This window comes from Microcaecilia unicolor, chromosome 10 (assembly GCF_901765095.1).
Source record: "Microcaecilia unicolor chromosome 10, aMicUni1.1, whole genome shotgun sequence".
Classification (NCBI taxonomy): Eukaryota; Metazoa; Chordata; class Amphibia; order Gymnophiona; family Siphonopidae; genus Microcaecilia; species Microcaecilia unicolor.
In genome coordinates this window covers 5,278,530-5,303,026 of record NC_044040.1, presented here as the reverse complement: position 1 = coordinate 5,303,026, position 24,497 = coordinate 5,278,530, and the positions used below count along the sequence as shown (strand labels likewise).

At 45.0% G+C, this 24,497-nt stretch overlaps 1 protein-coding gene across 2 annotated transcripts in view; it reads right to left on the bottom strand.

The window, feature by feature from the left end:
- FRMD4A (FERM domain containing 4A) overlaps positions 1-7,838 on the bottom strand; it is a 362,260-nt gene extending 354,422 nt beyond the window's left edge. For both annotated transcript variants that reach the window (XM_030216141.1, XM_030216142.1), the window contains exon 1: positions 7,671-7,838. In XM_030216141.1, the coding sequence (XP_030072001.1) occupies positions 7,671-7,829 (159 nt within the window). In that variant the 5' untranslated portion in view covers positions 7,830-7,838. The remainder of the gene's footprint in view (positions 1-7,670) is intronic.
- Between the last annotated feature and the right edge of the window lie 16,659 nt (positions 7,839-24,497).

Sequence of the window (24,497 nt, the reverse complement as noted above, 5' to 3'; positions counted from 1 at the left end):
ATAAATAAACCAGATCTTTGGAAAGCTGTATGAATGAGATCCCCAAATTTGGAAATAAAACTGAAATTTGAAGTCAGTATTTCTCAAATAGTTCTCACTCTCTTTGCAGGTTTTACGAAGTAAATAGGAAAAATAATACCATCCATCAGCTGATTTTATTAAAAGAAAAGGTTCACTTTTATCTCATGCGTTTGGTAACTGAACATATTAAAACAAAATTCTTGCGTTTTTGTAATTTTGCACACCTCTGTTGCTCTTATGAATAAACATCAATATTTTGGTGTTCGCATACAGACGTCTGTGTCCGAGGATGATGTTCCCACAATGTCAGGTTTGTGGTTTTCAGTTTTCTCACTGTACCAAGAAAAACACAATGTAAAATAAAGAATAATAGTCTGATACCAGGAGTATTTTCTTCTTTGATACTAGACTCCTACAGGCCAGCATTTGCATAAAAGGTGCTAATTCATTCATAAGCTTTACAAATTGAAACACAATAGATAAAAGAAGCCTGAAAGACCCTGAGCCGCTCTACAGCTGTTTCTCAGCATCCCGTGTCATCACTAGTTACCACCGTCTGGTCTCTGGGACCACATCAAAGACCACTGACATCATTCATGTCACCAAAGGCTCTGGAGCTGGTCATTTAATAACAACAAGACCAATGAGTGCAGGACACCTGAAGTTCTGGCTACTCCGTCAAGTGGGTTTCTTCAATTTGGCCTCACTGTAGATATCCTTCCAATACCACAAGGGAAGCACTAAGAAGCAGAAGAAAAGCCCCGTCCTGGCTCATGGATTGGTAGCAGTATAAAAGCTACTTTAACTGCTGTGAGTGTGCAACTTTCTATAAGGGAACTGTTGAAATCACTACTATCATAGTTGACATAGGCTTTACACACCAACAGGGGCGTAGCCAGATCTCACGGTGGGAGGGGGCCAGAGCCCGAGGTGGGGGGCACATTTTGGTCTGCCGCTCCCCTGCCCTCCCGCTGCCCCACCGCCGCCTACGCCACCTTACCGCTGCCCGCCGCAAATACCTTGGCTGGCGGGGGTCCCCCAACCCCTGCCAGCTAAAGCCTTCGTCCAGCGCCAGTCTCTGGTGCCACCGCATCACCTGCTCAGTTTCACTAAAAGGAGCGTGCCGGACCTGAGGGGAAGAGAGCAGGGCAGGCAATGCGGTGGCGCTGGATACCGGCTTCAGCTGGCGGGGGTTGGGAACCCCTGCCAGCAAATCCAGGGGCCCAGAAGAAATTGCATAAGTACATAAGTATTGCCATACTGGGAAAGACCAAAGGTCCATCAAGCCCAGCATCCTGTTTCCAACAGTGGCCAATCCAGATCACAAATACCTGACAAGATCCCAAAAAAGTACAAACATTTTATACTGCTTATCCCCAAGTCCATTTAATAACGGTCTATGGACTTTTCCTTTAGGAGCCATCCAAACCTTTTTTAAACTCCGCTAAGCTAACCGCCTTTACCACATTCTCTGGCAACAAATTCCAGAGTTTAATTACATGTTGAGTGAAGAAAACTTTTCCTCCGATTCATTTTAAATTTACTACATTGTAGCTTCATCACATGCCCCCTAGTCCTAGTATTTTTGGAAAGCGTGAACAGACGCTTCACATCTACCTGTTCAACTCCACTCATTATTTTATAGACCTCTATCATATCTCCCCTCAGCCGCCTTTTCTCCAAGCTGAAGTGCCCCAGCCACTTTAGCCTTTCCTCATAGGGAAGTCATCCCAGCCCCTTTATCATTTCCGTCACCCTCCTCTGCAGCTTTTCTAATTCCACTATATCTTTTTTGAGATACGGCGACCAGAACTGAACAGAATATTCGAGGTGCGGTCACACCATGGAGCTATACAAAGGCATTATGACATCCTCATTTTTGTTTTCCATTCCTTTCCTAATAATACCTAACATTCTATTTGCTTTCTTAGCACACTGAGCAGAAGGTTTCAATGTATCATCAATGACAATACCTAGATCCCTTTCTTGGTCTGTGACTCCTAATGTGGAACCTTGCATGACGTAGCTATAATTCGGGTTCCTCTTTCCCACATGCATCACTTTGGTTTTGTAGATTATTTCAGACTCCTTTGCTGAAAACACACTGTGAACCAGATGACCGTTACAAGTTGAAAAATTGTTTCATTAAACTGTCACACTTGGACCTGACGCTCAATCTCATGTGTAAAAGTGGGGGGAAAAGTAATGGGAGAATATGGGATGAAAGCTAATATACTTCTTGGGAGGTACAGAAAAATCACAATTTCATTTTGCAGATAATTAAAGTGACAACAGCTTTCACATATTTCTCCTTTGGCATGAACACCTTAGTACATTTTCTGGGTATGAAGACATTTATCCAGAACGGATAACAGTGCAAACCACCCTCCGATATACATGTTCAATTTTACTGCATGCAGAGTTTGCATGGTAAGCCAAAAATTTGCCAGAGACCCTGGTCATTGAGGTTTTGAAAAATCATTGTAGGCGTTTGCAAATTCTGCAATGGTTAACATCTCTGCACAGAACAGTTTTCAACGTGCCATGATTTTTTTCTTGGCAAAGGCGTTTTATTTTAGTAAGATCAGCTTGCTTCCTCCATCCCCCTCCCCTCTCCTTGATGCCTCAGAATTAGAGCCCTGTCAAACAATTTCTCAAACATTTGGGGTTAATTATCCTTTCTGGAAACCTCGTTTTTTTACAGAAACCAGTTCAAGCCTCTTAAATGCTAAATATGCGCTCATAAAGTTTGAAATATCTTGCGGCCAGGCCGTCTGGGTTGTGTTGATTGCTGTGCAAAAGCCTTGCAGAAAGCTCCCTATATTATACCAAGCTGTTCTTGGACCCTGGAACACACTCAACCAGGAGGTGCCTGCAGGTCCAAATCTTTTACCTATGACAACTTAATAAGCCTTTTCTGGTTCTTTTAGCCATATTGACCTTTCAAGCAATTTTTGCTTTTGACAGAGAGCCACTGAGTGTAGCCGACCCCAGGATTTTTCAGCTCTGGGAAATCCAAAGACCTCATTTCCTCAAACTTTTTTTCAAGTTGCCTGAACCTGAGAATGGAGGTCGGCATTCCAATCTGCATATTTATATTTCACATCAATCTCGGCCGCTCTGCAGCCGCAACTGTGAGCTGTAAGATTTATGAACTTCAAGAGTTGAACATCGAAGACTTAGCTTCCTTCTCTGTACTGTGATTCCCAAAGGCGCAAACTGTGTGGAGATTCTGAACTGCCACTTTCATTCCATCAGAGCCCAGTTGTGATCAGAGGCAAAAGTTCATCCAACATATTGTCATAAAGGAAACTGAAAGTCCTTGCTACATTATACATTATAAGGTGAGGGATCAGCAAAATACTTCTTATAGCAGATCTGATCAATGAATTCCTGGGAATAAACTTATTAATGGACAGGAGGAGCAAGATTTTCACCTCTTTGTAGCAGGGGTGTAGCCAGACCTCGAGGTAGGGGGCACATTTTGGTTGCTGCCCTGCTGCCGCCGCCACCCCTTTGCGCCTCACCGAGGTGCATCAAAACGATGCATCTATGTACTTCTGAGTTGGGTCGTGACCCACAGTTTGGGAATAGGCACCCTCTATCTAGTCATCTAAAGATAAGAGCACCGATACCCTCAGTACAACTAACCAACATGAAGACTACTGCAAAGCAGTGGCATAGCTAGGTGGGACCTTGGGGGCCTGGGCCCCTGGTTGGCTGGCGGGGTCCCCAACCCCCACCAGCTGACGCCATCATCCAGCCTGGTCTCCGGTGCCGCCACATTACTTGCCCTGCTCTCTCTTCTCCTCACCTCAGGCACGCAGGACAGGCGATGCGGCAGCACTGCCACAGACCAGCGCTGGACGAAGTCTTCAGCTGGGGGGGGCAGCCAACCAGGGGCCCAGGCCCCTGTGGCCCCACCTAGCTATGCCACTGCTTTGCAGTAGTCATCATGTTGGTTAGTTGTACTGAGGGTATCGGTGCTCTTATCTTTAGATGACTAGATAGAGGTGCCTATTCCCAAACTGTGGGTCATGACCCAACTCAGAAGTACATAGATGCATCATTTTGATGCACCTCAGTGCCATTGCTGGCATCGCTACAGCTGCGACCATGAGGTAAAGGAAGACTGGCATCTACTTTCCTTGTGTAGAATAGGACAGTAACAGATGACGTTGCACAAGGACTTTATACCACATCCCACCAATGCTCTGACCAGACTACCTATATTAGAAAGGTAGTTCAGCGTTCAGTTTTAAGGTTGAAGGGTTGTATCCTAATGGAAGATTTAAATTGCTTATTCAGTGAGTGGTCTGGAGTGGACTACTGCAATGCCCTGTCCTTGGGTTTAGCAAAATCCGGTATTAGGGCAATGCGGGAGGTCCAGAATAGAGCGGCCTATCTTATATCCGGACAATCATGCTTTCAGCATATATCTCCAATATTGAGGCTTTTCATGGTTAGCAAATTCTTTTGTTAATTCATAAGGCATTGAAATCTTAAGCTGACTATTACTGAGAATTGTTCTTAAGATTTATCAACTGACTAAGCAGAGGGGTCAGCTCTTGTTCTGTGAGATCTTTCCAGATCAAAAGTTCACTCACCCAGTTCTGCTAGAGGCGCTAGAGGTCTGTGCTGAGCAGAGCATTACAAGCAGAACCTGCAAGCCCTCTACATATAAGAGGCCTTTCACTTCCATTTCATTTGTGAAAAAGAGTTGAAAATTATTTCCTTAATGTCGTTCTCTTGAATAGTTTAAACCCTCCCCCCCGTGCGCTAATGCCGACACATCCCATTCACTTTTGCATGGTAAGCCATGGTAAGCTATGTTGGCATTGCTGCGTGGCTTAGTAGCCAGGGGGTTAGTGAATTCACCCCTTCCTAATTTCACATGTGTTTGCGATATCTGCAGCTGGGTTTCTCAATTGCTTCAAGCCTACTGCACACCTACACTTTCAAAAATGTTGTATGGTACACCACATCCACAAAACAGGTAGAGTTCACCTGGGAAAGGATGCGTGTGGTCAAAAGAAAAGCTAGGAAGTAGCTGGAAGGACTCCAAGGAAGGGAATCAAGAAGGGGAAGAAGCAGGCCTGGATTCCGGCAACAGTGCCAACTGTCTAGGATGCTAAAAAAGGGCCTACTCTTGCTTGCTTTCAGGGGTTGTAGCCAGAAGTGCATTTTGGTTTTTGGGGGGGGGGGGGGGGGGGGGGGGGGTGGAAGGTAGACTGAGGTGGTCAGGTATTCTCTCCTGAGCTCTTTCATTAAAATTTAGGAACCATGGGCCAATTTCAGCACACAATGGAAAGGTGCCGGGTACTCAGTACCCCCAAGTACCCCCTCAAAAAAAAAAGCCTGGAAATTCATAAGTGGAAGTTGAATCCTGCTAAAGCAGAATTTTTGTAGGTTAGTTGGTTAAGGGGGTTTGACAATGATTGGTAGAATACATCTAGTGAGTAACACTTAAGTCAACAGTTTGTCTTTTGAATTCCAAATTTCCTTGGTTGTTCAAACTGTTATGGCCTCTTTGAGGATGTATGACAAATGATGGGAACAGCAGACGATGTGCAGTGTGTTAAAGCTTTATTACAACATCCGAGACTTGACACGAGTCGTGTTTCAGCCAAAAAGACCTTCCTCAAGAGTCTTCAATTGGACGTATCAAATTTTAAGATGTCCTCTACAAAATACATGCATAGTGTTTTGCGCCCATGATCCTTTTGAGAAGTTTCAACAGCAAGGTATAAGACATTGCAAGTATTTTATAGAGGACATCTTGAAATTTGATGCATTCAATTGTAGACTCCCGAGGAAGGCCTTTTTGGCCGGATGTTGTAATCAAGCTTTAACACAGTGGCATATGGTCTGCTGTTCCCATCATTTGTCACCCTCACTGTGTTTGACTTGTCTGTGTGGCTGCAAGAGTTGCTGTTCTTCTGTCTTTTGCCGTCTCTTTGAGGATGTTGCAGAGAGTTTGGAGGTGTAGGCCCAATTCCCACTTACCTTCCATTGCCCCAGGTACAAAACTTAGATTGTGAGCCCACTAGGAACAGAGCAAATACCTGCATGTATAAATATGGTTGTAGCACAGAAGGCGGTATATCAAATCCATGACCCTTTACCCTTTTTATTACAGTTTGAGGTGACTCTGGTTCATGCTTCTCCTTCTTAAGCGCACAACTATGGAACGCACTGCCAAAAGCAGTAAAAACTGACGCTCGACCATCTGAACTTCCGGAAAGCACTAAGATAGACCTGTTCAGAAGAGCATACCCCACCGACCCAACATAAAAATACCCTGGACACTTGCGACACAATGTAACCAAAGATCGTTATGAACATTACCTGACCCTTCCTCCCCTCTCTCCCTCTCTAAGATCCCACCAATTCTACCTACCATACGTGTACTTCAATTCCCCACAATATCACTGTATCCATTAATTCATGCCATGTATTTGTTCAGACCGGAATCGGCTAACGCCGTTAACGGTAATATGTAAGCCACATTGCAAAGAGGTGGGAAAACGTGGGATACAAATGTAACAAAATAATAAACAATAAGGTGGATTATTGCTGTATTGGTTCTCGGGGCCACAGCACAGTTGGGTTTTCAAGATGTCTTTGAACCAATATAGTGAAGGATTCTCCCACTGGCTTAGTGCATCTCTCATCCTCTCACATGTATTAGGTACCCAAGTACATTCTAAACTGTTTGGGGCAGGAACTCATTATGTTTTTATTTAATTACTTGTAAATTACCGTATTACACGGCGCAATAAAAGGGAAGAGGATGGGATTTGATATCCCACCTTTCTGAGGTTACAATCAAGTAGTTTATATATTATATACAGGTACTTATATGTACTTGGGGAAACAGAGGGTTAAGTGACTTGCCCAGAGTCCCAATGAGCTGCAGTGGGAATCAAACCTAGGTCCCCTGGTTTTCAGACCCCTCTTTACTTGTGATCTGGAGACACGTTGAACCTAGGCAACTATTTTTCAGTTGTTCAGCGGTGGGGTGAGAGCTAAAGTCAGTTAACTCTTTATTTAACCAGATAGATTTCATTGCAGAGTGTCCTTTGAAAATCAAATGGTAGTTTTCACATGAATGACATATTAGGAACAGCGAGCCTGAAAATGTTAAAAGTTGCAACCCACAGCCGTGCAGATTAATCAGCAGATTAAAGGGCTTCATCTAATTTTCTGGAACTGTTTTGCTGCAGTAATTACTGAGAACCCAGAAACTAATAAAGAACAAGCTTGTTGAATTCCAGTTGGTGAGGGGTAACAAATATTAAAATGACTGTGCATTGCACCTGAAAATTAGCATCAGACATGTGGAATGGCATGCAAAAGCCTAAGCAGCAGAAACGTCAGGAAACCGCTTCGTAATAAAACCTTAACATTCAGCATCCATTAAAGATCACGCTGACAGCTAGTTCGATGATTTGCAACATATTGTACTGACTTTTACACTGTCTATGAACTGTACGGTTAAACTGCACGTGCTGTCCTGTTTTCATCTACATACCATGGTGAATGTTCAGTTTTCACATGTAAGAACCCAGCAGTAGGGCATCTTCTGATGTCCCTGCGAGACATGTATCAATGTGGTCCCCTGCCACAGGGCACGTGGACCTACCTACCTGATATACTGCCCGGGAGATGCACCACGGCTTTAGAATCATCTGCAGGCCTCGCAAGTTCCCGAGACGGCAGGTCCTGAGTGCCCGGAAAGTCAGGTTCCACATCACACGGTCCCAGCCGTACAGGAAATCCTCAAAGTTTAGCAGGACAGCCGCCATGCTGATCGCAGTCTTTAGAAAGCTCGTGTATTCTCAGCCACTTTAAAATACCACCATAACATCAATCAGATGGGGAAGAGCTGCAGCCAAGACCAACTCCAGCTATCCCTTTCATATTTCAAAATTCTTCTTTTTTAAATAATTGTGTCCTGAGAGACATGTAAATCTTTTTAAAATCAAGTTCTGTCAAGCATAAAAGTCACAGAGGATTAGGTAAATCGTCCTCCTCTACTCTCCAGAGATAATTCTGCCGTCTCATGAAACTTTCTGCTTAACCCTCAGTCCTCGCTGGAGCCCAGGAATAAGCTGACACATCGAACTTGTTACTTGAGTTCAAACTGCTGGGATTCCATCCAGGGCACAAAAAAAAAAGAAAAATCCTACTGTGATATTTTGCCAGTATTCCTAGGACAGTCTATATTTCTGTTTACCCCTGCATCAAAAGCCGACAATCGCCAGTGTGGTAGTTATTTTCAGTATTCTGGAGATGTGGCAGACCAAGAGACGCTTTGAGGACAATAGAAATGTCACTTAAAATATCAGCCCCCCTTCCCCTGCCACTGGCACTATTTCTCCTTTTTCCTTTCTCGTTGCAAGCTAGTTGTTTTCCTATATTTTACATTTTGGTTGGAATGAAAGCTGAGCCACAAAACCCTCCTCTTCTGAGGTATGGCAGCCTTACAGCTGTTTTCTTGTGCTCATATTTTGGGACGTGTTATGGCTGTGTTATTTTGCAGCTCCACATCAGCATTTCAGAGTTACATAACGGCATCCACATCCTACTACAGAAAAGTCCACCAGGGAAAGTGTGAGGGAACCCCAGCCAAGTGCAAAGTGTCACTGGAAACCTATGCACCAGGATTCCTTGGGGCTGTGACGATGAACTCATGAGCACAGATGTTCCCCTGAATGTGATTTCTCCAGCTTCCCTTCCCTGCAGCTGGAAAGGCTGTACAGCGCTTAGTGTCCAGGGGGGAACAGTACATAGTAACATAGTAGTGATGGCAGAAAAGACCTGCACAGTCCATCCAGTCTGCCCAACAAGATAACTCATATGTGCTAATTTTGTGTATACCCTACTTTGATTTGTACCTGTGTTCTTCAGGGTACAGACCGTATAAGTCTGCCCAGCACTATCCCGCCTCCCAACCACCAGCCTCGCCTCCCACCACCGGCTCTGGCACAGACCGTGCCAGGGTGGGAATGAAGCTTCATCGGTCTTGGTTGTCCATTGGGTTACCGGCATGTTCAATCCCTGCTTTCCCTTATGGCCACAGCCAGTTTAAACAGGAGAAAGCCTATGGCTAATCCATCCAGAACCTGCATCCTGCAACTGCTGGACCACCACAAGGCCCAGATTTTACATGGCAAACAGAGCAGCCACATTTGGTCGCCAAGGGCCACGGTGGAAGGAGCCGCAAAACACAAGCAGATGTCAAACCCTGGAAGGAGGAAACAGAGCAGTAAAAGAAACTTGGCAGGGATTAGCATCTTTTAGCTGCTAGTCTTAAAAAACTAAATATTGCACTACTGTTACTTTCAAAAGAAAGATATAATGGCAGCCAGCATGTTGCAAGTGTTCTGTAGAGTTTTGCATAGCCACTGGGACACTTAAGTTTGAATTAGCCTGGACACTGCAAAGATTTCTGTGATTGTAGTCAATAATATACAGTTCCAATTAGGTTGCTCTAGTTTCAACAGGGCCGTCAAGAGACACAGCCGGACCCGCTCGGGCTGCCCCCGATATCCGCGCCACCCCCTGCATCTTCCTGTCACTGTGTCCAAGAAGGTACCTCCTTGCCTGTGTCTGACTGCTCCTCCAGCCTCGGTCTGTCATCTCCTGTGTGCTGGGACCTGGATGATTGTATTAACGCGATATCGCGTTAATACAATCATCTGGATCCCACTAGGAGCAGAAGAGAGACAGACTCAGAAGCAGGCAGGCAGGAAGAAGCTTTCCGATGCCCCCCTTTGGAGGCTGGGCCTGCATAACTTTGATCCCTCTGCACACACCCCCTCCCCCCTGGTGGCCCTGAGTTTCCAAAAAGTTCCTGTGAGTCTAACCTAATGTGTACACCTTCCCATGAAATAAAATGCCCTTATCGCAGCCCAGGATAGGAATACAATACAGAAAAACATACCAGAAACAATAGGGGGGGGGGGGGGGGGGGTCAATATTCTGATTTAAGCGACCAGAAATGGTTCCTGCTCGTTAAATGGCTTGTTCATTTTCAGCAATACTTAACTGCTTAGCGCCTAACACAAAACCGGGTCTCTTATGGGTGTTCTGGGGGCGGAGTCAGTACTTGGCTGGTTAAGCGCTGATATTCAGTCTTAACCATCCAAAGTCACTGCATAAAACTCAGTCCTATCTTTATGCAGTGCATCATAGCCGATTAAGTGCTGAATATCGCCCATAAACTCGGGAATGCATACAACGGAAGGGCAGGGGCGTACCCAGACAACACATTTTGGGGGGGCCTAGGCAAGAAGTGGGTGAGCACTAAGTGCTCTTCCACCCCCATCCCCAACCACCAACCAAAAAATATCTCAGCTGCTGAGAAAACGCTTGCGCTGAAAAGTGAGCATGCGCAGGTGCCGTTATCGTGGAGAGTAGCGTTTTCGTTACCATCAGGGGGAAGTGTTCAGCTGGCCAAGCTTGGGATCCCTACCAGCTACCGCTAAACGTGTACTACTGTTGGGTGGGCCTGAGCCCTAAGTGGGTGGGCCCCGGCCCACACAGGCCACCTGTGGCTACGCCACTGCACCCAGGTATAGAGCAATACCCAGTTAAGCTAGTGTTCGGTAACGCAAACCCAGCCAACCACGTACTGTAATAGAGCAAAACTGAGTTACTCTAGTTGTTCTATAATGCAACCCAGCCACCCAGTTGTTGTTACAGATTTGGCTCCCACTGTGTGGCCTCAAAGCACTTACACAGAGGCATCCAGTTGTACCCAGGGGCATAGCTACGTGGGGCCACGGAGGCATGGGCCCCTGTAGATTTGGCCCTGGCCAACCCCTTTGACCCCCCCCTCCCGCTGCCAACCCTCCCCAGTCGTCGGGTACCTTTGCTGTCGGGGGTCCTCAACCCCCACCAGCCAAAGTCCTCTTCTCCGGTGCGGCTGCATTGCTGATCTGCAAGGGCAGGCTTCTGTTTCTGTGAGTCTGAATCACAGAAACAGAAGCCTGCCCTTGCAGATCAGCAACGCGGCTGCGCCGGAGAAGAGGACTTCGGCTGGCGGGGGGGGGGGGGGGGGTCAAAGGTGGTGGTGGCGGCGGGGGAGGGGTCAAAATGGCAGCGGGGGGGGGGGGGGGGGGTAACATGGTGGGGGGGGGGGGGGTCGGCGGCGCCAGGGGGGGTTAAAATGTGCCCTCTCACCTCGGGCTCTGGACCACCCCTCCCGCCGAAGTCTGGCTATGCCCCTGGTTGTAACACTGCCCCAATAATATAAGAGCTGGACCTAGATGTGGTTGCTGCAGCCTCTCCTGACCCCTCCCTCTCCTCAAAAAGGAATATAAGGTGAACATACAACTCTAATGAGCAAGAATAAATTAAATCTAGTTTATTACCAAACACAGCCCGTTCCTAATGTGCTTTCAAAGAGTTTTTTAAACTCAAAGCAAAAGGTCCTTTGTAACATTTTCCAAGACAGGAACTCGGTTTCAAATTGAGGACAGATTGAAGTCTATTTTTTTCTATTTTTTTATTTACAAACCAAAGCCTCAGGTGCTAAGATATACTAAGTTTGTTGCAGGCTTGGTTCCATTTATTGGACTGGCCTGAGCCTCATTCACAGCTGGACTGCACTTGTGTCGCAGAGACAACACAGAGTCATTTTTCGGGGGGGGGGGGGGGGGTCACAGCTCAAATACATCTGTGCCATCTGGAAAGCTCACTGGGATAATTCTGAAACAGTCTAATTTTGTCTGGTATCAACAAATCCAGTAGAAATGTGAGTTGCAACTTACGAAAGGAAGAGCAGCGATTAATAAAGATAATTTTTTCTTTTTAAAAAATTGCAAATTTTATATGAAGTTTTTTCAGCACATTTGTAGACCACTTTTCCTGATATGTTGGGAATCTCTGAAATAGGTGGAAGGAGTTTGGTTTTGCAGGTTTCTACACCAGCAATGTAATATGTCCAAAAGTCCTTTAGCACCAATATACTTCCATCAGATTACACAGCATGACATAATATCCCCTGTCCAGAACTTATTGGAAGTTAAGCACAGCGTGGCCTGTCCGAGCTCACACAGTGAATGAAATCTGGGCAGTCACACTGAAGGTCTACTCAGGGCTTATCTCAGGTTCAATGCAGATTTACGCACCTAGCGATGCAGAGAGAAACTGTGCACGGATGTCAGCTCACGCAGGAAGATGCAGCCACGGGTTTATTTATTTATTTATTTATTGCATTTGTACCCCACATTTTCCCACCCATTTGCAGGCTCAATGTGGCTTACATAGTACCGTCAGAGGTGTTTGCCCAGTTGTACAAAGTTTGTATAGTGATCGTATGAAGTATAAGTGGATGGTCGGAGTAGTAGATGAAGATTGCGTGCTGTCTGTTCGATCATAGTCATGCTGTGTTGGTAGGCGAAGAGGGTTATGTGGGGTCGTTGGGGTAAGCCTTTTTGAAGAGGTAGGGTTTTAGTGATTTCCTGAAGGTCAAGTGGTCGTGGATGTTTTCACAGCTTTTGGGAGCCCATTCCATAGTTGTGCGCTTATGTAGGCGAAGCCGGCTGCGTAAGTTGTTTTGTATTTCAGTCCTTTGCAATTTGGGTGGTGTAGGTTTAGGTAGGATCTTGACGATCTGACTTGTTTCTATTGGTAAGTCTATGAGGTCTGTCATGTATCCTGGGACTACACTGTACATGATTTTGTGAACTAAGGTGCAGATTTTGAAGATGATCCGTTCTTTGATTGGGAGCCAATGCAACTTTTCTCGGAGGGGTTTGGCACGTTCGAAGCGTGTTTTACTGAATATCAGCCTGGCTGCTGTATTTTGGGCAGTCTGGAGTTTTTTTTTTTTAAGGAATTCACTTAAGGGGGTGTACAGTAAGAATAGATCAAACATGAATAATACACAATTACATCAGTAAAATATCAAGTAACAATACAAAATATGGCATGGTATACTACTTGCAATGACAACACAATACGTAATAGAAGATTATAATTGGTAGTGAAGGCAGGTAAGGCAAAGTTGTAACATATACATGAGTAAGAAAGTAGGAAGAATTAGAAAGTAAGGTGATTGATTTGAAGAAAGTTGCACATGAGGTCAGAGAGATGGTTAAATATTATCTGAGCTAGGGTAGGAGTGGAATAAACATGTCCCGCTGCAGTATGTGCAGTCCGAGTCAATCCTTGTGTGTGTGAGTGAGACTAATAAGTTAGTTACTTCTTCCATTTAAAGGCTTGGTTGAAGAGCCAAGCTTTCACCTGTGGTTGTATTAAAATGTATGCTAATGAGCTAATTAAGGTATTCCATGGAATGCAAATTGTAAGCTCTGTCGAGCAGGGACTGTCTCTTCATGTTCAAGTGTACAGCGCTGCGTACGTCTAGTAGCGCTTAGAAATGATAAGAAGTAGTAGTAGTAGAATATGTTACCTTGCTAACTGTAAAGTCTCAATATCTTGAAGTAAAACCTTGGCACACCAGCACACACCCTGAAGTCTCTTTATTTCTAAAGTTTCCCTTTATTGAATACATATAGATAATTACTCACAGTCAGATGTTCAGAAGTGTTGCCCTGGGGCACAGAGACTCCGTAATTCTGACAGCTGTATCAGTGGTTGGAAGTAGAAATCTGAAGAAAGGCAGCTTTATTGCAGAGGTGGGAAAATAGTTTGAACAGGTAGAAGTAGCTCAGAGCTGGGTGAGTGGAAAGTGCAATATCTCATTAGGAATATGTTGCCCACTTCTGATGTGTGCACAATGCAAGAATTTGTTCATCAGGGCAGGGCTGTGCGGAAAGGTTTGCGGAAAGGATTTCTTGACACTATATTACATTTAAGTGGTTATGGTTTGTCGAATCACCTTTTTTTTAAAAATAAAATAATTTGAGGAGATGTACAATAAAATTGAGTAGTCGAAAAGAACTCAACTGGTTCATAGGAAAACATACCATTCATACAAGAAAACAAACTCATACATCCTGGCAGTGAACAGAAGTGTCTCACCAATGCTCAGCGGGATACGCCGTCATCAATTAAAAGACTCTTTACATAAATGAGTTTGAAGCTAGATTTCAAGTTTTTTTTTAGAGAAGATTCAGCTCGAATCATGAGAGGCAGATTGTTCTAAAGGAACGAGGGCATAACGTAAATGCACTTCTTCATGTGGACCAGTAGGCCTGAGATGGACTCGGTAGCATAAGTCTGTGGTCATTGATAGAGCGGAGCAAGTCAAGGGGGGGGGGGGGATGTATTTATTTATTTGTTACATTTGTATCCCACATTTCCCCACCTATTTATAGGCTCAATGTGGCTTACATAGTACCGGAGAGGCCTTTGCAGGCTCCGGTGTGAACAAATACAGGGTGATGTTGTGGTAAGATCAAGTTCATGTGGCAAAGCCACATTAGGGAATCGTAGAACGGAAGAGTTGTGTTATGTCCATTATGTGCTTTGGTTTGGTTGTGTTGCAGAGATTAGGCATTTAAGTTGGATTGGTAGGGTATGCTTTTTAAACAGGTTGGTTTTTAGTGATTTCCGGAAGTTTAGGTGGTCGTACGTCGTTTTCAAGGCTTTTGGTAATGTGTTCCACAGTTGTGTGCTTATGTAGGAAAAACTGGATGCGTAAGTTGTTTTGTATTTAAGTCCTTTGCAGCTTGGGTAGTGCAGATTTAGATAAGATCGTGTTGATTCAGATGTATTTCTAATTGGTAAGTCGATCAAGTCTGTCATGTAACTCGGGGCTTCTCCATAGATGATTTTGTGATGGGATTGTTAATTTAGAAAATTACTCAGGTAATCCAGTATAGAGTACCTTGAATGTCAAGGTATGTATTTAAAGTGGATTCTGTAGCTGGCTGGGAGCCAGTGTAATAAAACGATCACTCCTCCTGGCATGGCATAAAACTTGAACTGTCGTGTTCTGCAAAGTTTGAAAATATTTTAGTTCTATTTTTGGAAGACCTGCATAAATAACATTACAGTAATCCAGCCGTGATCCTATAAATGCATGATATAAAGTATGTAGTGAATTGAAACCTAAGAAGGCCTCAAACAGATCTAATTTTAATGAGCCCTTAGCACTGAAGAAATTTGCGGAGTGAAACTTATCTTTGACTCTAACATAATCTCCAAATATCTGAATTGACTCACTGGTGGGACCAGGTTACCAAACAGAATAGGTGTGTGTGAGGAGGGGGTGGGCCCGTAATCCAACAAACTGTAGTCTTTTGTGGATTCAGAATTAGCTGATGCTCCTGTAACCATTTTGTCTTGTTTTGCAAGTAGAAGAAAGCCTCTGCAAGGTTTAAAAGCAGATGGTAAGTAACAAACATGCGAATGTCAGAACAGTGGCGTAGCTACATGGGGGTCATGGGGGCCTGGGCCCCCCCAAAATTGGCTCTGGGGCCACCGGTTTCATTAAAATGAGCGTGCACAGCGACTGAACGAACAGGGCACCAGGCAATGTGAGACCAGCGCGGGTCAAACGCTTTAAGCCAAGGTAACTTCACAGTGGCGGTGCAGGGTAGTCGTGGTGGGGGGTGGAAGCGGCAGCAGGAGGGCGGCGGTGGGGAGGCAGTAGCAGCAGTGGCCACGGGGAGGGGGGGCCGAAGTGGCAGCATGAGGGTGGTGGCAGGGAGGAGGCCAAAATGTGCCCCCACAACTTGGGCTGTGGGCTGTGGCCCCCCCTCCCGTCGAGGTCTAGCTACGCTCCTGTGTCAGAACAAAACCCAAAGTGAAAGCACACATCGGTGTCTGTTCTCAGAAGAACAAGCCCCGATCTGTGCCGACACTTTCCGTTTTGGTTTGGACATGCGCCACAAGAAGCCATGCTTACCACAGAATCTTGGGCGCATGCATCCGGCATACTCTCTCCGCATTTGCCACCATGTTTCTGCGTATAAAATTTGCATATAATTAACATATTGCATTCCGTGGTATTACACTCACAGTAGAAGCCATATGCTCAGACATTCATGCGTGGCTATATCATGAACCTTTGTGTGTCGGCCCCTGAGAGTCTCTGGATGACCTGAGATGCAAACACTGCACTGGCCAAGCAGGCTAAGACTACCCATCATTTATAATACACATTCTCAAGTCAAATGAGCAGGAAAACATGATGCTGTCAAACTCATTTGAGCAGCTGTTTAATGAAAACAAGGCTAATATAGGAGTTACATTTCTACATCTTTTTCGACAGAAACGCTTGGCTTCCAAGATTTTTTCCATCCGTTTTTAGAGGCATTGAACAAATATATTTATTAAATATTTCACAAGCAAAACACTGACCCCTGAGGCAGGCGCTGTTGTACGCCGAAACACGGCCCGTGTCGGGTCTTTTGTCAATAAAATACTCCTGTTGTCTCAGTCTTGAAGGCCCAGTGTTGCTTTTTTTGTTTGTGTTCTGCGCTGTCAACCAACCTTCTTTTCAGATGGTGGGAATATCGACTGAAATGAGTTTGTGACCCAGTAGGTTCAAACATCACCTCATAAGACTGGGAGGCCAATGCGTGGGAAAGTATAACCAAGGCCATTCGTTAACATCGCAGAGCTGAAACATTCTCTCCCCTTCCCCCCTCACGCCAGTCCCATCATGTATACAAAAATACTTTACAGCCCTGGGAAAGGAGGAACGTGACCTCCAGGGCAACAGACGAAAGAGCTATTTTTAGAAACATTTCCCAAAGGCCCTCCAAACTATTCCCAGGCTGACCCCATGGCTGTAAGGTTAGTTAGTTATATAAATTAACCAACTACACTTTCCCTTCTGAAAACCTTCCTCATCTTCAGAGAAAAAAAGCCCCCCATCTCAAACACATTTTTGTGAGTATAGGGAATCTTAACGCCTAGCAGCCTAAACCCCTCACCTTAAACAAATGATCAGAAATGAACGGAGCATAAAATGTAGCATATTTCAAACATCCTTATACATTGTGATGCTGCTCTCTGCAAGGGGTCTTCAGCAGAGAAATACTCTGCAAGACAAGCCAGAGAAAGCAACTTCAAAAATACCGCAAAAGTATAACATTTATTCATTTTTGAACGTGATCATTTTCCAGCATGTGATCTTATCTTTACAAGGTATTTTCTGATTTCTCCCTGCATTAGGTTTTACCAAACTGTAGGCTGTGTGACCATATATGGGGCATTTGGGGTTGTGACAAGGGTGGGTTGTCCATAGAAATGTCATCTGCCTGCACTTCTGGGGATCAGGGCCGCCAAGAGACTAGGCCGGGCCCGGGGCAAAGCTGCCCCACCTCCACTCCCCCCCCCCCCCCCGCCGCTGCTGCCCTTGTCGCTCCCCCTGCCGTTGCCACCCCCCCGTCGCTCCCTACGCTGCTGCAGTCTGCAGTCTCACCTGCCTGCCTCCATAGCTCCGGGCCCCCTTCATTCAAAGCAACAGTCGCAGATCGCGTCTCTTCTGGCCTTCCCTCCCTTTGTCCCGCCCTTGTCTGATGTAACTTCCAGTTTCCGCGAGGACGGGACACAGGGAGGGAAGACCAGAAGAGATGTGATCTGCGACTACCACTTTGAATGAAGGGGGCCCGGAGCCGAAGAGGCAGGTGAGACCGGGGACTGCAGCGCCAGTGGCCTGACCCCGGTGACGGGCCCCCCTTGGAGGCCCGGGCCCGGGGAATTTTGGCCCCCCCCCCCTGCCAGGGATCACATATTCCCTGTGGTCTCTATAATGGGGTTGTGGTGACAAAGTTTGTTGAGTGCTGTTCCACGAATTTGGCGAAGTTTCTTGTGCCTTATCTGGCACTGTGACTAATATTGACCCAAGCAGAATATAAAGGTGTGAGCTAAATCCAAATAAATCCATATCAAAACACCTTACAGCACATACAAAAACATAAAAATACACTGCTCGAAATTCAATCGGCAGTGGGCAGCGCTTTGACTGAATATCCGGGTTTTTCAGCACTGGCTAGTGCGTGACCGGTTAAGTCAGTATTCAGACTTAACCAGGCATGGCTTAGCGGACAAAGATAGGCCTGCTTTTTATGGCCTTATTTGGCTGCTAAGCCTGGCGAGTTAAGCTCCAAATATTGAGACTTAACCAGTCATGCCCTTGGAACACCCCCAACGCCAGCTTTATTTTTGGTGCTAACGGGGTATTTTCAGTGGTGATAAACGGTGAAATGCTGCTGGAAATGACCAGTTTTCCGCTGAGACCCAAGTTAACTGTTCAGCGATTGTTCACGCTGAATATCAGCTGGACAGCAATCATCTTACACTTACATCTTACACTATGTTTGTGCAGTGCTGCGTACGCCTTGTAGCGCTATAGAAAAGCTAAATAGTAGTAGTAGTAGTAGAATACATCTCTAAACTAAAAGCATGCACAAAAAGCTACAGCTGAAGTTTATTTTAGAACTGAAAATAGTCCTTTTGGAGGTGAAGGGCAAAAGATGGCAGACTCTGCCCCTGTAAATTCTTCAGTCCACCATTAACTGTATTTTTTTAGCACAAGTTTTGGATAGAGATACAGTGCTGTAGACTCACCATGTACATGCTCATCAGCAGTTTTATTGAAAGTACGCAATGGACTTGAGAAGAATCGCGTTTCGGCCACAAAGGCATACCTAAGGAGCCCCTGTAGCGTGGAAATATTTAACTCCTAAGTGCTCTATAGCGTCTGCAAATAACACATCTAATCCTGGATGTATCAGACCAGGGGCGTAGCTACAGGGGGCAACATGGACCAGGAGGAGCACGAAGAAAGAAGAGCAGAGGGCAGGCAGCAAACGCAGCTACGCCGGAGACCGTGCTTGTAAAGGCTTCGGCTGGTGGGGGTTGGTGACCCCCGCCAGCAAAGGTATTTGTGAGGGGGCGAGGCGGTGGGGGGGCAGCGTGGTGGCACTCAAAATGTGCCTCCAACTTCGGGCTCTGGCCCCCTCCCATCGTGAGGTCTGGCTACGCCCCTGTATCAGACAGGAGCTCTCTCTACCAAAATCGCAACAAGTGCACAGCTCTGATTTGCCCATTGAAGTCCCTAACAAAAGCAAGACTACAAGTCCCAGCATACAGTGGGATAAGCTCAGGACTGGATTCACCCTGCCCTGCGAATCTGGATCCAGTTCACAGCTTTAGCGTACATTATAGTATTCTGCAAGTCACATATCAGTCCTGCCTACTCTCTGCCCTGACTCCGCCCATGTGTTCGCTCTCTGTCATATATGCGCTTAGGTGAAATTTTGGATTTACAGGCTGTTTGCCACTATTCTAATCATTTATGTGTGTATTGCTGCGTAAATGTAGCCCTCACTTTATAGAATTACCCCAGAAGTGATGTGTCAGTTTCAGGAAGAGACAGTCCTGATTCTCTTCATTTATTCAATCTCCTCTGTAAACTACTCAGAGGTTGGTTGACACATAACAGGTGACGGAACTCCAAAGCTCTCAAAATAAACCAGGGCCACAGCGCATAAGAAGGCAAGGCAGGCAAAATTGCACCCCATCTATTGCCGCTCCTGCTTAACTCACCTCTCAACATAACACGAACAAATTCACTACCATCAACACACCAAACCTGTCCCTCCAATTGTGGACACCCTAAAAATTCTTGGAGTCACCAACGATCGACATCTAACACTTGAGAGCCACGTGAAAATCACAACTAAGATGTTCCACTCAATGTGGAAATAAAAAGAGTAAGACCTTTCTTCCCAAGGACCGTTTTCCGGAACCTGGTACAATCAATGGTGCTCAGCCATCTGGACTACTGCAACGCACTCTATGCCGGCTGTAAAGAACAAATAATCAAGAAACTTCAAACAGCCCAGAACACCGCAGCCAGACTCATATTCAGTAGAACAAAATATGAAAGTGCTAAACCCCTACGAGAAAAGCTACACTGGCTCCCATTTAAAGAAGCATCACATTCAAGATATGCTCCCTAGTTCACAAAATCATTCACGGAGATGCCCCAGCCTACATGTCAGACCTGATAGACCTACCACCCAGGAATGCTAAAAGATCATCCCGTACATTCCTCAACCTCCACTTCCCAAGCTGCAAAGGCCCAAAAACAAATTAACGCATGCGTCCAACTTCTCTTACCTGAGCACACAGTTATGGAATTTAAAAACGATCTACGAACTAACTAACTTCCGTAAACTACTGAAGACCCATCTCTTCGATAAGGCATACCACAAAGACCAACAAATGTGATTGTACACAACTCCTCCACAGACATTCAGAACTGTCTTATATTATCTGCAAGTTATATTTCTACCTCTATATACACTTAAAATTTGTATTACATTATCTGATTGTTAATATTTCTACCATGTATCTCTTTACCATGTGACCCAAAATCTTTCTATAACACTAATTGTCTAATTTCTAAACCAACTCCATTAATCATGCTATATTGTAAGCCACATTGAGCCTGCAAATAGGTGGGAAAATGTGGGATACAAATGCAATAAATAAAAAATAACTGCAAGGCAGCGTGTGGGGTGGGAGTGCTTAGGGGCTGGGGGGTGCCCCATGTGCCACACTGGGCGCGTGTTTCTGGCTTGGGACATCTTAAAAATCAGCAACTTGCAGCCAGCTGGTTATTTCTTCCTGCAAGTGAACTCGTTCTGTATTAAGTTGAAAGTCTGACTAGCGCAGAGGTTCCTGACTGGCAGAGAAATGAAGAGGAGAAACTAGAGACAAACTGGCGACTACACCATGCGCCAGCAGGAATTAATATAATCCTAATCGTCTGTCAAAGTCTCTGTTTCAGTTCCACTTCTCTTATCTGCCCCTAGACCAGCTCTGTTCATCTGGTAAGTGGCTGTTATCTGTGCCCTTTTCCTCCACTGCCAATTCCAGACGATGTTCCTTTCATTTTGCCATACACCTGGAACAAACTTCCGGAATCAGTATGTCATGCTCCCTCTCTCACCCTATTCAAATTCAGGTTAAAAGCCCATCTTTTTGCCGCTGCTGTGGGGTTCCCGTGGAAGTGTAAGCTGCACCTGCACCAGCCTCTCATCTACCGAGTACCAAGTTCTTTGAGTGCTGTCTCCTGCTCCTCCTCCTCGTTTTCCTTGATTTAACAGCACAAATGTGGAAAGTCTTCCATTAAGGAGGTGGTAGAGACACAAATGAGACGGAATTCAAAAAGTACTTGATGCTGCCCATTGAAATCGGTGCTGCAAGTTTCATAGTGCACCAGGATGGGCTGGTCAGAAATCCAGGACTGTCCCAAAATCTCCAGCCCGGAACTAGGTAACATGGCATCTCTTACATGTCTGTGTACAGCACTAAGTACACCTAGCAGAGCTATAGAAATAATAAATAGTAGCAGTAGTAATAAATATTTAAATCTCAAGTATCAATAAAACAGAAATCTGATCACCTTAATTTAACGTATGTTCCAGGAATCAGGACCATAGACTACTGTAGAAAGGAGGTGTATCACATTCTGCCACAGCACCCCCTGCTGGGAAGGCTGCAATACTTCCGTCTACTGTTATTTATGCCAGAGACCCCTAGAGGGTTGTGTGGTGGATTTGTATTGGGGGTAATTTCTCAGTAGCTTAGTTTTGCACAAACCTCACTCATAAGCCTGGAGATGTGGAGTATGATTTCAGTCTCTCAAATTTACTGCTGTCGCTCATCGTAGTGCTTGCATTGCGTTAAAGAGAGCTTATTTCTGGAGTTCATAAGACGTAGCATGTATAGGCAGCAGTATGGGTTGAATCCTAGTTAGTTATGTCCAATCTTGAGTTAGGTTGACCTTGTAAAGAATAACAAGATTCCATGCAGAATTTCAAAGTGTAGCAACATTCCATATAGAACCCCAAAGAGTAGCAAGATTCCATTCAGAATCCCAAATACATAAGTACATAAGCATTGCCATACTGGGACAGACCGAAGGTCCATCAAGCCCAGCATCCTCTTTCCAACAGTGGCCAATCCAGGCCACAAATACCTGGCAAGATCCCAAAACAATACAATACATTTTATGCCGCTTATTCTTGAAATAAGCAGTGGATTTTCCCAAGTCCATTTTAATAATGGCTTACCGGCTTTTGTTCTAGCAAATTATCCAACCCTTTTAAAAATCCCACTAACTGCATTTACCACATTCTCTGGCAACGAATTCCAGAGTTTAATTACATGTTGAGTGAAGAAATATTTCTCCTCCGTTTCGTTTAAATTTTTTACATTTACTACTTTTAGCTTCATTGCGTGCCCTCTAGTCCTAGTATTTTTGGAAAGAGTAAACAAGCAATTCATGTCTACTCGTTCCACTCAACTCAGTATTTTATAGACCTCTATCATATCATCCCAGAGTGGTGAAGTTTCAGTCAAGAAAGGAATAAAAAAGGGAACCCCCAGACCCCAACAAACCGTAATTATTGAAAGGGATCACACAGAAACAGATGGAGGAGATAGTGAATGTACAACTCTACAGAACTGAAACTATCTCAGAAGCCATTTGCTTCATACCATCCTCAGTAAAGTCAGCTGGACAACTCTTATCTGTTTTCTGAGTATTATATGGGGGAAAAAAGGGAAATTATGTCTGAGATTGAAGTATCCTTTCCCTGAAGAGGGAACGTGCTCCCTTGGAGGACTGAAGGGGGAGAGAACTGGAAACAATGAATGTTTGGAGGACATGGAGTGAGAGCCACCTTATGATGTACCCTTCTTCCAATGGTCCTTCCTACTATGGCTCCCCCTGCATAACTTGGATGCTAAGTGAAGCTTATTATTATTATTTTCAATAGTAGCTTAAGGTGAGTTACATTCAATATTTCCCTGTCCCCAGAAAACTCACGATCTAAGCTTGTACTTGAGGCAATGTTGGGTTAAGTGATTTGCCCAAGGTTAGCAGCAGGATTTGAGCCAGCCTTCTCCGATGCCAGCCCTATGCTCGCCTCTAACCACTGGGCTACTCCTCCACTCCACTTATGCTCTTCCTCCCCCTCCCCAAATTCTCCAAGGGGCTTCGTCATCAGACATCTCTTTCCCTCCTGCCTGTGTTTCATCACAGCAATCAAATACAGGTCCCTTAGCCTTCTGGTTCATAGAGTGAAACAAGATTCTGGACAATGTTAGGAAGGCTTTAATGGTAGAATGTTTCACATTAGAGAGTGTTTATTCTATGAGCAGAGCAATGCATGTGCCCTCTTATCTGTTTTTTTAGGGTGGTGTGAGGAAGGGGGGGGGAGGTATTTCTTCCTGCTCCAGAAATTGGAACTGGGGCCTGGATGGGATCCAGCATTATTCACAACCACCCAGGGATTTTTTTCCCCCCTTGTTTTGAAATCCCTCTCAATTCTCACTTCACTCACAGCGTAAGAGTAAGTTTCCTTCAAACATGTTATGGATGAGTCAAGAAGTATTTGAACTTTTCTTAAAGTGGCTTTCCCAGGGACACTTTTAACAGATGTGACTAAATCTGGCCGAGAGCACAGTGCCTCATTCACTAAAGCCACACAAAGTACCTCCTGTCCCCTCCAGCTGGAAAATGATGCACAAAACTTCAGATATTGTGGAAAATTCATCAGCGCTCGCTTTCTGATGAAGCTCATGTCTCCACTGCTCAGGAAAGAAAGGACAGATTTGTCTTAGACAAAAATAGACTCTACTTTCCTGCCATTTTTGTAACAGTGTCCCTGTATTTAGATGCCTAGAGGGTGCCTATTTTCCTTGATAGAATACTAGCTTAGCAAGTGAAAGATGTGGCTATAATTTAGGCATGAAGCCATAAGAACATAAGAATAGCCATATTGGGTCAGATTGATGGTCCATCTAGCCCAGTATCCTGCTTCCAACAGTGGTCAATCCAGGTCACAAGTACCTGACAGAATCCTAAAGAGTAACAAGATTCCGGAATCCCAAAGAGTAACAAGATTCTGGAACTCCAAAGAGTAACAAGATTCCAGAATCCCAAAGAGTAACAATATTCTGGAATCCCCAAAGATTAACAAGATTCTGGAACTCCAAAGAGTAACAAGATTCTGGAATCCTAAGGACTAACAAGATTTTGTAACTCCAAAGAGTAACAAAGATTCTGGAATCCAAAATAGTAACAAGATTCCATGCTACTGATCCCAGGGATAAGCAATGGCTTCCCCTATGTTTTAACAGGCTTTGGAACTAAGCTCTTCAATCTTCCTCCATGTTTATAAAGACTGATGCATATTATGATTTCAACTGAACTCCACCGTAGTAACTGGGAAGGAAATTACTGCCGGAAGAGGAGACATCGTTCTAGCCCCTCTCCGTCCTTAAAGACGTACCTTAGACATGACCCAACCTTCTAGAGTCAGTCATTCACTCTTTGTGCTGGAGTTAGCTTAGTTTTTCCTGCACCTTAGGTCTCCAGATCAGCCACGTTCAGAGCTGAGATCTGGTGTCACAAGCCTTCATTGCACACCTGTCTGGGGTTCTACCCCTATTTAACCCCTTCCTCTCCTATTTCACCCAGCCACTGTAGTTACAGCCGTTGGGTTCACAGACAGGTTCCTATG